The sequence below is a fragment of the Triticum urartu genome, chromosome 6, assembly GCF_003073215.2.
Source record: "Triticum urartu cultivar G1812 chromosome 6, Tu2.1, whole genome shotgun sequence".
Lineage (NCBI taxonomy): Eukaryota > Viridiplantae > Streptophyta > Magnoliopsida > Poales > Poaceae > Triticum > Triticum urartu.
This window is the reverse complement of record NC_053027.1, coordinates 150,355,591-150,368,751: the sequence shown is the minus strand read 5'-3', so window position 1 is coordinate 150,368,751 and position 13,161 is coordinate 150,355,591. Positions and strand designations below refer to the sequence as shown.

Here is a 13,161-nt window from a genome sequence, read left to right as displayed (position 1 = left end):
TAGTGCGTTCACGTGGGCAAGGACATAACAAACACAACCAAACAATTGAAGCGCTGAATAATCAGGAAATAATCAAAGAGACGGTCGAAAGGAGCGCCACCTTGCAGAGCAATGGATTGTTTTGCTGAAGGTTGATTAGATGGAAGTGGAGACATACTCGGTCCAAAAGTGTGGTGAAATAGAGGCGGTGACCATCAATGGAGGAGCCGTCTCAAGAAGGTGATGATGCTTGTGCTCGGCCATGCCATTTTGAGCATGAGCACCAGGATAAGAGAACAAAGTCTGCTCAGCAAGGATTCCATGCAACAGCTTGGAGATATACTCTCCACCAGAGTCACCATAGAACACATGAATAGGAGTAGAGAATTGAGTGTGAATTATGGCAGCAAAAGGCTTATAGATAAGACCTCAGTACGAGAAGAAATAAAGTATATATCCAGGTGTGTTGAGAGAAGTCACTAGCGGAGGCAAAGGGAGAAGATCCCTCGAGATCAGAGTGAACAAGGATGAGAGATGAGGTAACTGGACCACGTATTAGAGAGATCATCGGAGATGGATCCAAGAAGACCACGTGAAACTAATGATGAGAGATCTCAAGTGACCCAAGGTGATGATGCCACTCTTGAAAATATCTGGTAGACAAGGCAACAGAGGCAGAGACTGGCGGCACTGGCAATACAGGGACTTGATCCGGCATCCCACTTGCCTGTGCACTCTTCGTACCCTGCCGATCTGGCTAGGTGTTCCTTTCCTGTTTGCGGGTTGTGTGCCACGTGCTTGATTAAGCACCGCGGGTTCTCCTACTGTGCGTCCTTGGCCTTGACTTTTGGTAGCGCGTGTCCTCGGCTCGTCTCGTGCATAATCCAGGTACGCGTTGACTGTCCGAGCTCTTGCTCACCATTGGTGGTGCTCGAGCGTGCGGTTATGGTGTCACACATAAAGGGAACACGGGATGTGGGATTGAGACAGTGCTTGGAGCAACCCACAGAAAGGCAAAGGATGCCCATCAAGACTGGTAGGGAGCGAAGGTGGTCACAAAGGTAGACGTTGCTAGTGATGATCCTGGTGCCAGTGATGATCGACATGTAGAAGTGTTCGACCACGAGCCTTCACCAAGGCAATGTACTTAAGAGTCGTTGCCAGAGATGATCGACTTGTAGAAGAAGTGTTCGATCATGGGTTGAACGGTGGACCGAAAGTTTAGGATAATGAGCACTCACCAAGAAGATCATGTCGAACTAAGGATGAGAGATCACAAGTGACGCAAGGCAATGATGCCACTCTTGAAAATATCTGGTAGACAAGGCAACAGAGGCAGAGACTGGCGGCACTGGCAGTAGAGGGACTTGATCTGGCATCCGACTTGCTTCTTCGTACCCCGCCGATCTGGCTGGGTGTTCTTTTCCTGTTTGTTGGTTGTGCTCGTCTCGTCCTGTGCATAATCTAGGTACGCGTCGACTGTCCGAGCTCCTGCTCACCATTGGTGGTGCTCGAGTGTGCGATTATGGTGTCACACAAAAAGGGAACACGGGATGTGGCATTGAAATAGTGCTCATAGCAACCCGCAGCAAGGCAAAGGATGCCCATCCAGGTAGGGAGCGGAGGTGGTCACAAAGGTGGACGTTGACTCCATAGGAGTCTCAACCGTGCGGACATAAGAAATTCACTATGATGAGCCTTCACCAAGGAAATGTACTTAGAGTCGTTGCTAGTGATGATCGACATGTAGAAGAAGTGTTCAATCATGAGTTGAATGGGGGACCGAAATTGTAGGATAATGAGCATTCGCCAAAAACTAGCCACAATCACCACTTGTCGGATTTCGGGTTCCGGCAGACCCTTGAGGTTCGAACACTGGGGTGCGTGCGGAGATTTTGCCTCCTACCTACCTGCACCCCTCCGCCTCGCTAAGATCTAAGCTATGGAAAGAACAGCACAAGAGACACAGGGTTTATACTGGTTTGGGCCACCGCTGTGGTGTAATACCCTACTCCAGTGTGTGGTGTGGTGGATTGCCTCTTGGGCTGATGATGATGAGCAATACAAGGAAGAACAGCCTCGCGAGGGTTTGTTCTTGGCTGAGGGGATGAACTGCTAGGAGGAGTTCAGTCACCCTTCTCTCTCTCTCTCTCTTCTCGATTCTCTCTTCGATTTTCCTCCGATTTCCCTCCTAGCTAGTTTCTCTCTTGGCTTCTAGATTCTCCCTTTTTGATTCCGATCTCTCTACCCTGGGGGTGGATAGTCCTATTTATAGGCAAAGGCCCTGGGCCTCTTCCCAAATATTGAGCGGGAAGGGCGCCAACAATTGGCCATTTTGAAAGGGAACATCTGGTACACTTATCCTGACTAAAGTTGGTCCTCGCCTGCCAAAGACTCTGGTGGTGACGCTGGCTTGGGCTCCACAATGACTTCCTCCCTGCCGTTGGACTGGTCTTGGTCTCGTTGCACCGAAACGGGTGCTGGCGCCCGCCTGGCACCCTTGGTTGTCATGGCTTGCGTCACGGACACCTCGTGAGGTACCCCGCCTTGATCTCTCCGCCTCCTCGCGAGCCAGCCTAATGAGGCCGTGCCTGAGGAAGCTCCGTGTCGTCCGCCCCGCGAGGCTTGGCCCCTCGCGAGGGTCTTGGGTCTGTGTTGGTGAAGACGGGCCGTGCTGGGCCCCCTTTTGAGCCACGCCGCAGGCCGCAGGCAGGCAAGTCTGGGGACCCCCGTTCCCAGAACGCCGACAGTAGCCCTCGGGCCCAAGGCGCGCCCGGACTTGGCCGTGCAGGTAGGCGAAAGGGCAAGAGCGAAGCGCCACGGGCCCTAACAGCCTGCGGCCTTGGGCGCCGCGTGGCGGTTGATTGGACGTGGGCGTCTCCACTTCCCCACGGCGCCTCGGCAACTGCACGGATTGGACAAGTCCCTGCATGCAAAGCGGGTCAGGATTACCTGCGATCGTGGGGGCCGACGGTTGGCCCTCGCCGGTTATAAGTACGGATCGGCGCGCGCCCTTCCAGTTCATTCCCCCTTGCTTCTCCTTCTTCATGGCCCCGTCGAGGAGGTTCTCGGCCGCAGAGAAGGGGAACGCTCGCCAGGTTGAGCCTGCCTCTCCCCCGCCCAAGCGCGGCCGAGGGCGCCCTCGCAAACATCCTGTGGCCATCACTGCAGCTCCCCACGGCCGTGGAGACGATTTCCAGCACGGTGACGGGCGGACTGCTGCGGCTGGAGGGCGCGCTTCGGTCGCGCGTTCCCCTAGGCCGTGCTTTCGCGCTGCAGAGGTGCTGCCGGAGTTCGTTGTGTGGTCGGCGGAGCCAACTAGCACCCGGCTTCAACTTCCTCGCTTCCTCCTCGGCGAGCTCCCGGCCGGCGCTTCGGGCGGCCTCTGGCTCCAGGCAGACGGCTGCTGCAGCCGGGCCTCATGGGCTTCACTGGAGGTCTCCGCAGCCGAGAGCCTGGCCTTGACCCGCGGTTGGCAAACGTTTGCCCGCGCGCGTGGCCTGAGCCATCGGTGCACCCTGCACTTCAAGTTTGACGGCGATGCCACCCTCTACGTGAGGGTGTTTGGGGAAGATGGTCGCCGCGCAGGGTGCTGCCCTGAGGACGACGACCGCGGCTGGGAACCCAGCCCCGGCGATGATGGAGAGGACAGCGCTCGCGTGATTGGCGGCGCTCAGGGTTCCCCAAGCTTCACCGGTTCTTCTTCAGGCGGCGACTCTTCTAGCGGTGGCCGCGGCCAGCCTCCACACCGTCGTACCTGCTTGGGAAGTGGTAGCGTGTCTGCCCGCCGTCGCGCTTCGGTGAAGCGCGAGAGGGAGTCTGCCTGAGCCCCGGAGGCAGCTTGAGTCTTCCCTGCAGGCCGGTGTGAGGCGAGCTGCGCCTGATTTGTTCTTTCTTTTCCTTTTTCCTGCGTAAAAAGACAGTAGCGTGGAGCCCTGCGAGGGCGTGTTTGGGTTATTGCTGTTAATCATCGCTTTGCTTCCGTTATCGTGCCTTCCGGCTACATGCCCGCGCGTGGATAGTTTCCGGCCCCAGCCGTGGGGGGGCGACCAACCCAGGCCCTGTGTTCGTGTCGCGGTGCCCGTGGGGCACGGACTGGAGGGGTGCTCCTGTAATGGACCCAGGTCGCGAAACCTTTGAACGACTAGGACAGGAACGCTCGCGAGGGCGCTCGGCTGCCCCCCTCGCGAGGCCTTGCATAAGAGAAATCGAGGCAGGAGAGTGAAAAGTCGAAGAACCACAAGCCAAAGACAGCAACAACTTCAATAAAAGATCGAATGAGAATGAACAAGCCAACTGCGGAAAGCAAATGAAAAAGCCGCGTCCGGCACCTAATCTAGTCTTCGACGTCTTCTCACCAGCGCGGAGCTAAGTGCTGCCACTGGGCGTGGGAGGGAGCCCCAGGGCCTGAGGCCGGCGCTCCTGAGACTCCGGGGCGTGTACAACCCCAACTCATTATTACGTGAGTGTCACGGGCGGCGAGCTTCATAGGCGTTGGCCTTCTTCACAGGCTCCGGGCCTTTCTTGGGGGAAGCAGGCTTCATGGGCATTTGCCCTCTTAACAGGCTATGGGCCTTTTCCAAAACACAATAGCTTCACAGGCATTCGCCTTCTTCACAGGCTCTGGGCCTTTTCCAAAACGCGATAGCTTCACAGGCTCTGAGCCTTTTTCAAAACGGGATAGCTTCACAGGCATTCGCCTTCTTCACAGGCTCTGGGCCTTTTTAGGGGTAGAACCTCCAGAGGTGCTGGATGTTCCATGCGTTCTGGACCGGCACCCCCCCTGAGTCTCCAAGCGCGCGGAGCCGGGTCTGGAAACATGAACAACCTTGAACGGGCCCTCCCACATGGGAGAGAGCTTGTGCAGCCCCTCCTTGGAGAGAACCCGCTTGAGCACGAGGTCTCCTACCTCGAGAGTTCTGGGGCGGATGTTGCGGCAGTGATATCGTCGCAGTGCTTGTTGGTACCTCGCCGCTCGCAGCGCGGCTTCTCGGCGACGTTCCTCCCCCAGCACGAGGTCCATCCCCCGCATGGCGTCCTGCTGCGCCTCGTCGAACGCCAGGACCCGCGCGGAGTGACGTCTGACCTCGTGGGGGAGGACCGCTTCGGCTCCGTAGACCAGGAAGAATGGGGTCTCTCCAGTCGGCTTGGTCGCGGTTGTGCGGATGAACCACAACACGGACTGAAGCTCGTCGTACCAACCTCTGCCGCAGGCCTCCAGCTTCTTCTTGAACGTCCTGGTCTTGAGGCCCCTCAGGACCTCTGCGTTGGCTCACTCGGCCTGGCCGTTGCTTCGGGGGTGCGCCACCGAAGCGTAGCATATCTGCGTTCCAAGGTTAGCACAGTATGTTTTGAAGAGGTTATTGGTGAACTGCGAACCGTTGTCTGTGATGATGCGGTTCGGCACCCCGAACCGGCTCACGATGCCCTTGATGAACTTGACCGCGGAACCCGCGGGGATGGTGCGGACGGCCTCTACTTCAGCCCACTTGGTGAACTTGTCCACGGCGACGTAGAGGTAGCGGTAGCCCCCTGGCGCCCGAGGAAACGAGCCCAGGATGTCCAGCCCCCAGACTGCGAATGGCCATGAAAGGGGTATAGTCTGCAGGCCTCCTGCCGGCTGATGGATTTGCTTGGCGTGGAACTGGCAGGCCTCACAAGCTTTCACCAGTTCGACGACGTCATTGAGTGCGGTGGGCCAATAAAACCCACTGCGGAACGCTTGGCCTCTTGAGCCTCCATGATACCCCTAATGAGGCGCTGGTACGTGGCAACCGCGTTCTGCAAGCCGTAAGGCATGCGAACGTAGCTGTGGGGTGGACCTTCGCAGCGACCCACTCGCGAGGGCCAGAGGCGCTCCAGAGAGGCGACTCGATTGAGTCCTGGTATGTCGATGCAGACGCGCAGCCCACCATCCTCGCCTGGATGGGGAGCCACAGCTGGTAAGCGGCGGCCGCCTTTCATGACTCTTGACTCCTGTAGCTCCTGAATGGCCTTGCTGACGAACTCCTGAGGGTCTGGCTCTTCTTGCCTTACTCCTTCCTGAGGGAAACGTGCTTCGAAACACGCCTCCGTGTGGTGCCCAAGCGCCTCCCCCGTGACCTTAGCCAGGTCGGTGGCCCTCCGGAGGAGAGCCCCCGAGCCCTGCCTGAGGAGGGCGCCGAGTGCGCTTTCCTATGCGATGGAAGGAGGTTCCCCCTGGGCAGGCGCGGGCCCTGAGGGGCCTACCTCCTGAGGGGCCGGGCCGGACGATGTCTTCTTCTTCTTGGGGGTGGTCTCGGGAAGCCTTCTGCTTCCGTGATCCGGGTCTTCCAGTGATGCGGCCTGAAAGGCTCGCTCCAGGGAACACACCGCGTCCTTATCTTCACAGGGCACCGTGGTGACTCCGCCACTTCCTGGCATCTTGAGGACGTTGTAACCGTGATGAGTTACGGCCATGAACTTGGCCAGCGCTGGGTACCCAAGGATGGCGTTGTATGGCAGGCGAATGTGAGCGATGTCGAAGTCGATGAGCTCGGTGCGGTAGTTGTTGCGTGCCCTGAAGTTGACAGGGAGGCGGACCTGCCCAATCGGGACCGTGGAGCCGTCGGTGACTCCGGAGAAAGGCTTGGTTGGCTGAAGCTGGCTGTAGGGCACTTGGAGGTTGTTAAATGTTTCCACGGACAGGACGTTGAGCCCTGCCCCGCCATCGATGAGGGTCCTGGTGACCACCACGTTGATGATGATTGGGGAACAAAGCATCGGGAGGACTCCGGCTGTAGCCGCACACTTGAGCTGATCTGCTGAGCTGAACGTGATGGCGCACGCCGACCACCTGAGAGGGCGCATGGCTTCGAGCTTGGGGAGGACTGCATTCACTTCGCGGGCGAACTGCTTGAAGATGCGTTGAGAGGCTGGGGCTTGAGCCCCGCCCAGGATGTAGGCGATCGCGCGCGGCTCCTGGAAGCCCCCAGCCCCCTCGTCCTGATGGCGGTCCTCGTTTCTCCTTGGCTGCGGCGGAAGCGGAGGGAGGCCTGCGTTGCCTTGCGGGCGATCCTCACGAGGCTGATCCCTCCAGTCTCCCTCGCAAGGCGGGTCTTGCCAGCAATCCTCGCGAGGTTGATCGCGCCACCCTTGGCGCGGGCCGCGGTCTTCCCAGCGTCCTGCGTTCCTTCCTCCTTGACCGTAGCCCCGGTCACCGCGGTCGGGACGACGGCCGATCCTTCCTTCTCGCACGGCTCGGAGCTCTTGACATTCGTTGGTGTTGTGGGTGTGCAGGTCGTGGTACACACAGTACCGACTGCCCTTGGAAGATTCGGGCCGATCTCTGCCCCGCTTGGTGTCTGGTTCTGCCGCGAGCACGGCAGCCCCCTTGCGCTTCACATCCTTGGCCTTGGGCTTCTTCTCTTCTGGGTCTGCGGCAGGCAGCTCGAGGAGGGAGAGACGCCCTTCCTCAGCCCTGGCGCACTTGGTTGCCAAGTTGAACAACTCCAAGGAAGTGCACAGGTCTTCATGCATCGCCAGCTCCTCCTTCATCTTGACATCGCGCACGCCGTCGGAGAAGGCTGAGATGATGGCCTCCTCGATCACCTTGGGAATCTTGAGGCGTGCGTTGTTGAAGAGCTGGATGTACTTCTGCAGGGTCTCTCCGGGTTGTTGCTTGATGCGGCGCATGTCGCTCACGGCGGGTGGCCGATCGCGAGTACCTTGGAAATTGGCGATGAAGCGGGTGCGCATCTCGTCCCAGGAGGAGATCGTGCCTGGAGCCAGGTTCAGGAGCCAGGTGCGGGCCCCGTCCTTGAGCGCCATGGGAAACCAGTTCGCCATGACCTTCTCGTCTCCGTTGGCAGCTTCGATGCCCAGCTCATAGAGCTGGAGGAACTCCGCAGGGTTGGCCGTGCCGTCGTAACGAGGAGGCAGGTCTGGCTTGAACTTGTCGGGCCACGCGACGCTGCGTAGCTCGACTTCCAAGAGGCTCAACTCGCCGGCTTGGTTATCGACTTCGTTGTTTCCTGCTCTAAACCACCATCGGGTCGTCCCCTTATATACACGGGTTGACGCCAGGTGGCCTACAGAGTCCCGGCCGGCTCATAATCGTGTCTGACTCGGTGACTTTCTTTACATGTCTTTCTGTACAAGTATTTCCTTATATGTAGCGGTTTACTTACAATATCGGGCCTCAAGCCGGCCCCAGGCCTTTGGGCCTTCCATAAGACTTAATAAACTACAAACTTGGATGTTTACTGAGCTTCTTGCGTAACCCGCCATTGAAGCTGACCCGGCTCCTCCTGGGCGGGTCTCAACTGATAGTAATATCCCCAACATTAGGCCCAGGTTGACTTTGAACTTTGTTCTTTGTCAATCTTCAATACTTAGTCAGAATCCATCCTCTGTCTGAAAACTTCTGTAACCCGCTGTGATGTTATCTTTTGAAAACACAAAAACCTTCATGACGTCATCTTACAACGGATCTTTCATTTTTTAATACCTTCCGAGAATCGAGGCATCTGTTCAGTTCGATAATTATTATTGGGTCTCCTTGATTTTCGCGCCCGCCTGTTTGCATATGCCCTTATAGATAGGCACGCGGCCGGTCCTTCCCATTCTCCTTTCTTCCTCATCTTCTTCCTCTAGCAACCTCCGTCGCTGCTCGAGCTCCGCCGCACCGCAACTCTCATCGTCGTCGTCAAGCTTGGCCGCTGCATTACCCCGAGTCCGACCAGAGGACGCGACGACTCTTCGCGGCATGCCTGCATCTCGTAAGTTTTCTTCTCTCACACACCTAGATCTGTTCTAGGTTTGCAAGTTCTTCAGTGTTCTTCACCTGTTCGCCATGGATCATCTTGTAGATCTTCTCCGCAACTTCTTTTGATCCAAAGAAGAAATATAACTCGTGCGGTAGTTGTTTGGTATTTATTTTTGATGTCAGTAGATCCCTTTTGTCTGTATAGATGCTTCTTTACAGTCGATGAACTCATCTGTACTAGGTTTTTATGTCTAGAATATTTTCCTTTTTGAAACAGCCTTTTGATCCAAAATGATAATGATAGCTTGGTGAAACTTGTTTATGCCAACACTTAGTTGAATCTGTTTTCCGAAGAAATCTGTAGTCATGGCGGCTTACCATTCCGGCTTTATTTTCCTTATATGTCATTAGCCCTTAGTTAAGCCGCCGTTACTTGTTTTAGAATTTCAACCTTTAACTGTTAATTGACCCGGCACTTTATTTTTCCTTTCCAGTCCCTTGTTCATCATGCCGTCAAAGACACCCACCATCTGCAATTGGGTTCCCTCAACCATAACTGAGGAGCATCTGAAAGAGTTCTTCCTCGTTGGGTTTCTGCCTTCAAAGAATGTCATGTCTTATCGTCCTCCTGACCCGGAGGAAGAACGTCCCAATCCAAAAGACAGAGAAGTGATTATCTTCACTGACCACATGAACCGTGGCTTTTCACCACCCGGTTCAAAATTCTTCAGAGAGGTCCTTCATTTTTTCAAACTCCATCCTCAGGACCTTGGACCCAATTCTATTTCCAACATTTGTAACTTCCAAGTGCTCTGTGAGGCATATCTTCAGCAAGAGCCCACCATAGAGCTGTTTAGAGAGTACTTTTATCTGAATCGTCAGAATGAATGCACCAATGGTTCTAGCTTAGAACTTGGAGGCATCTCGATTCAGCGCCGTCAGGGTGCTGTTTTCCCTCTCATCGTCTTACCGAGCCACCCAAAGGACTGGAACCAAACTTGGTTTTATTGTCAGGATACTTCTCCAGCAAATGAGAAGCCTCTGCCGGGTTACCGCCCTAGTCATGTTGATTCCAAGTTCACCCTTCCGGATAAGCTTACCGCCGCTGAACCGGTGAACTTATCTCCATTAGAAGAATCAACGGCTTTTTGGGTAATGGTTTAACCGGAGTAGATCTGACCTGTTGCTGGATCTCATGGCGGGTTATTCCATTAAGTCGTCGATCTCAACTGATGTATGAATATGACGGAAGCCCAGACAACCCTCTTCGTCACAGCCCAGTTGAACTCACCGAAGAAGACATTGTTTCGATGTCAACCCTTTTGGTAAATGGGAAGTACGAAGATTGCAGTATTGTTGGGTTGAGTCCCTTCTGCAAGATTAATCCGGCGCCAAAAGTAAGTACATTCTGATCTCTTTTTCTTCGTGTTTTGCCCAGCTATTAGTACTTAATACTGATCTTTCTTCTTGTCTTTATAGGCCAATTCTGACTTCTGGAAGGTGAAATATGACCACGAAGCTGCCAAGAAGGCGAAAGCCGCCGCTATGAACACCAAGAAGACGACCCAGAAATCAAAGAAGAAGAAGAAAACTACTGCTGAGGATTTAATGAAGCTTGATGACTCGTCTGACTCGGAGGTAGCCCTTGATTCCCTTGGTCAACTTTTTAACAATCTTATTGATACTGATCCTTACCAGGATGACACTGGGGCTAGTCAAGCCGGGGAACCAGAGGTAACTATCATTTCCTCCGACTCAGAGCCCTTACCAAGACACAAAGTTCGACGAGTGATCCGTAAAGTAAGGTTTTCTAATCCCTTAGCTCACTTGGATCCCAACTTTCATTTCAAAAAGCAACAGCATGAAAGCCGTCGTGAAGTTGAGATCGAAGATGAGCCGGCTGTCGTCCCTGAACAGACCCCTCGGAAACGTCCGAACGAGGTTTACTTATTACTGTCCTTACCTTTGTTTTAATGAATCCTGCTCCTTGTATTTGCTTTGACTCCTTTCATTTACCTTTTCAGGAGGTGTCTCATTCCTCGGGCAACTCATCACAAACACAATTTCGGGCTTTCAAGACTGCTCCTGGGTAATTAAAAATCCTCTTTTCTTCCGAGTTTAATCAATTGTTATCTTAATGCTGACTATCCTGCAATATTTTTCTTTAGCGGTCAAGCTAAGTCCAAGAAAGCGAAGCCAACAAAACCAGTGGAAGACCCGCCAGCACTGGCATCTGAGCCGGCTAGGCCACCTTCTCCATTAACTGTCGCCCCAGAAGACCCGCCTATTGTTCATGAAGCAAATCCTCCAGAGCCATCCCTTGTCAAGAACACTATTACCCCTTCTGCAGCTGGTCCATCAAGCTCAACCGACCCACCGTCTCCCCGTGTTCAAGATGTTCAAATTACTGGGAGCCGCTATGTTGAGCCGGGGAACCCGACGGTATTGGCACGGTGCACAGCTAAGCAAGAAGCTTTGGAGAGGTGGAAGGTTCGTCTTGATGTTGCCAACTATGACCGTCTTAATGCCAGTGATATCTTATCCGGCTATCTCAGTCATGTACACTCCAGTCGTGATTCTGAGATTGAGATGGTCAAGCAGCTTCAATTGAAGTATGAGGTATGTAGTTTCCGGTTTACGAATATTCCTTCAGCCCCCAAGTCTGTAGATTATGAGAGAAACAGAATAACCTGTAGACTTACAATATAGACCGATACCTTTACTTCTGAATATTTGCCTGATATTGGTAGAACAAGACTTCACCCATAGTCCCCAAGGACTGGTTTATTTAATCATTAGTGAATCGGTACTTCAGAATTGAACACCATCTGTAAAATACTTAACATTCCGGTTTATCTTTGATAACCTTGCTGAACTGTGTACATTAGCCCCCAAGTACCAAGTGTTGTTACTTTGTAAAGGACTTGGGACTTCTAATATGCTGGTAGAGTCATAAAAAATTGATTTGGCATACATTAGCCCCCAAGTGCCAAGTGGTTTATTCGTAAAGTACTTGGGACTTTGAATTTTGAATATGTATACTGGAATTTAAAACCAAATCTTGACTTATCTGAATGTTTCACATAATGCATTATCTGAACTGAACTCCCAATTGACTGACGCAAAGACCCGGCTAGCAAGCCAGGAGTCAGAAATCAAATCTTCCACCTCCAAATTGCAAATGAGCCTCTCTGAAACGGAGACTTTGAAGACCAACTTTGCCGCCAAAGAGAAAACTTGGGAGAATGAGAAAACACTCCTGACCCGCCGAGCTGAGACAGCCGAAACAGCTCTGAAAGAAATTTCAATATAGCTGAACAATTTGAAGGGCCGGGTATCTTAGATGGTTGCTGCGATTTTTGGTAAGCCGTCTGAATTGATCTTGAATATAATTTTTGTCAAACCGGAATATGATCCGCCAACTAACTCTGTTAAAAATATATATAGGTCCGCGAAGCAAAAATCTGAGCCAAGACCCGTTGATTAAACTGAAGGCAGTATACACCTTGGTTCAACAATTGTACATTGGTACACAACGGGCTCTGGCCGCTATCTCTCCGGTAATCAAGGATCCAACTGGCTTAGCGATGTCCTGAAGAAGCTATCCATCCTTCCTGCTAGATTCCAAGAGGTAAAACGCTCATGTGCGTGAGCCGGTGCACTGACTGCCCTAAGCCGCTCCAAAGCTTGGGTGCCAGACCTAGACCCGGCGGACATTGCAAGGGGCTATCCTACCGTGAAGGAGGACGAGTCTCCTTTTGATCAAGAGGACTTTATAGCCTGCGTCCGTGAAGTCCGGCCTCAGGTGACTAGCCTTGGAGATGATACCAACATGGACAAATACCAACCGGGTTTTGATAGTGCAAATAAGAAGATGGCCACTCCTTCATAAAAAGTTGCTGATCTAATCCCACCTGTGAGAGAAGATACCTTTGCCCCGGAAATTGACCCGGTCGGCCTGATTGACGACAAAGCTGAATTTGTCGCCATGAATGGCTTTGATTGGTCCAAATCCAACTTCCAGCAGACTCAAGATGGTGAACCGGTGAGGGAAGGACAATGATCATCTTCATGGGCTTATAAAGCCGTGTAATAGCTTAACTGTTTAGAACACCGCGTTTTTGCTTATGCCATCGTGCAAAAAACACTTCCATGTGAATCTGTGCTTCCGGATGCCAATGTTTAATGCTGTCTTAAGCATCATTTAATGCTTGTCTCTGCAATATTTAAACTATGTTCCTATGAACACAAGGAAAACCCTTGTCCTTGTTGATTCTTAGATCACCGGTTCAAATAACCCGGGTGATGAATTTGATAATTCAATGTGTATAAAAGTTAATAATCCTTGAATATTCAATAATCATCATATCTCAGTAGCTTGTACCTTCGGATCCTTAGACCACCGGCTTGGATAACCCGGGCGGCTGTGTTGTCCAATAATTGAGCCGGCGAAGAAA

General features: G+C 53.1%; 1 protein-coding gene across 2 annotated transcripts; it reads left to right on the top strand.

The window, feature by feature from the left end:
- The first annotated feature begins 7,840 nt into the window (after positions 1-7,840).
- On the top strand, positions 7,841-12,929 carry LOC125517466 (pollen-specific leucine-rich repeat extensin-like protein 2). 2 transcript variants are annotated; one of them, XM_048682664.1, is made up of 6 exons: positions 7,841-10,101; positions 10,184-10,342; positions 10,403-10,438; positions 10,565-10,645; positions 10,729-10,793; positions 10,873-12,929. In XM_048682664.1, exons 1-6 carry the CDS (start codon positions 9,937-9,939, stop codon positions 11,411-11,413), a joined length of 1,047 nt encoding a protein of 348 aa, XP_048538621.1. In that variant the 5' UTR covers positions 7,841-9,936; the 3' UTR covers positions 11,414-12,929. The 2 variants fall into 2 exon arrangements, with proteins under 2 accessions (XP_048538621.1, XP_048538620.1); XM_048682663.1 differs by having other exon boundaries at positions 10,559-10,645.
- Positions 12,930-13,161: the final 232 nt, after the last annotated feature.

What these genes read in the sequence shown, in the direction of transcription:
- LOC125517466 (XM_048682663.1), top strand. Translation starts at nt 9,937, where the DNA reads ATGTATGAATATGACGGAAGCCCAGACAACCCTCTTCGTCACAGCCCA. An exon ending in GTCAAGCCGGGGAACCAGAG is followed by an intron (nt 10,439 to 10,558) that starts GTAACTATCATT and finishes CATTTCAAAAAG; the next exon opens with CAACAGCATGAAAGCCGTCG. An exon ending in GCTTTCAAGACTGCTCCTGG is followed by an intron (nt 10,794 to 10,872) that starts GTAATTAAAAAT and finishes ATTTTTCTTTAG; the next exon opens with CGGTCAAGCTAAGTCCAAGA.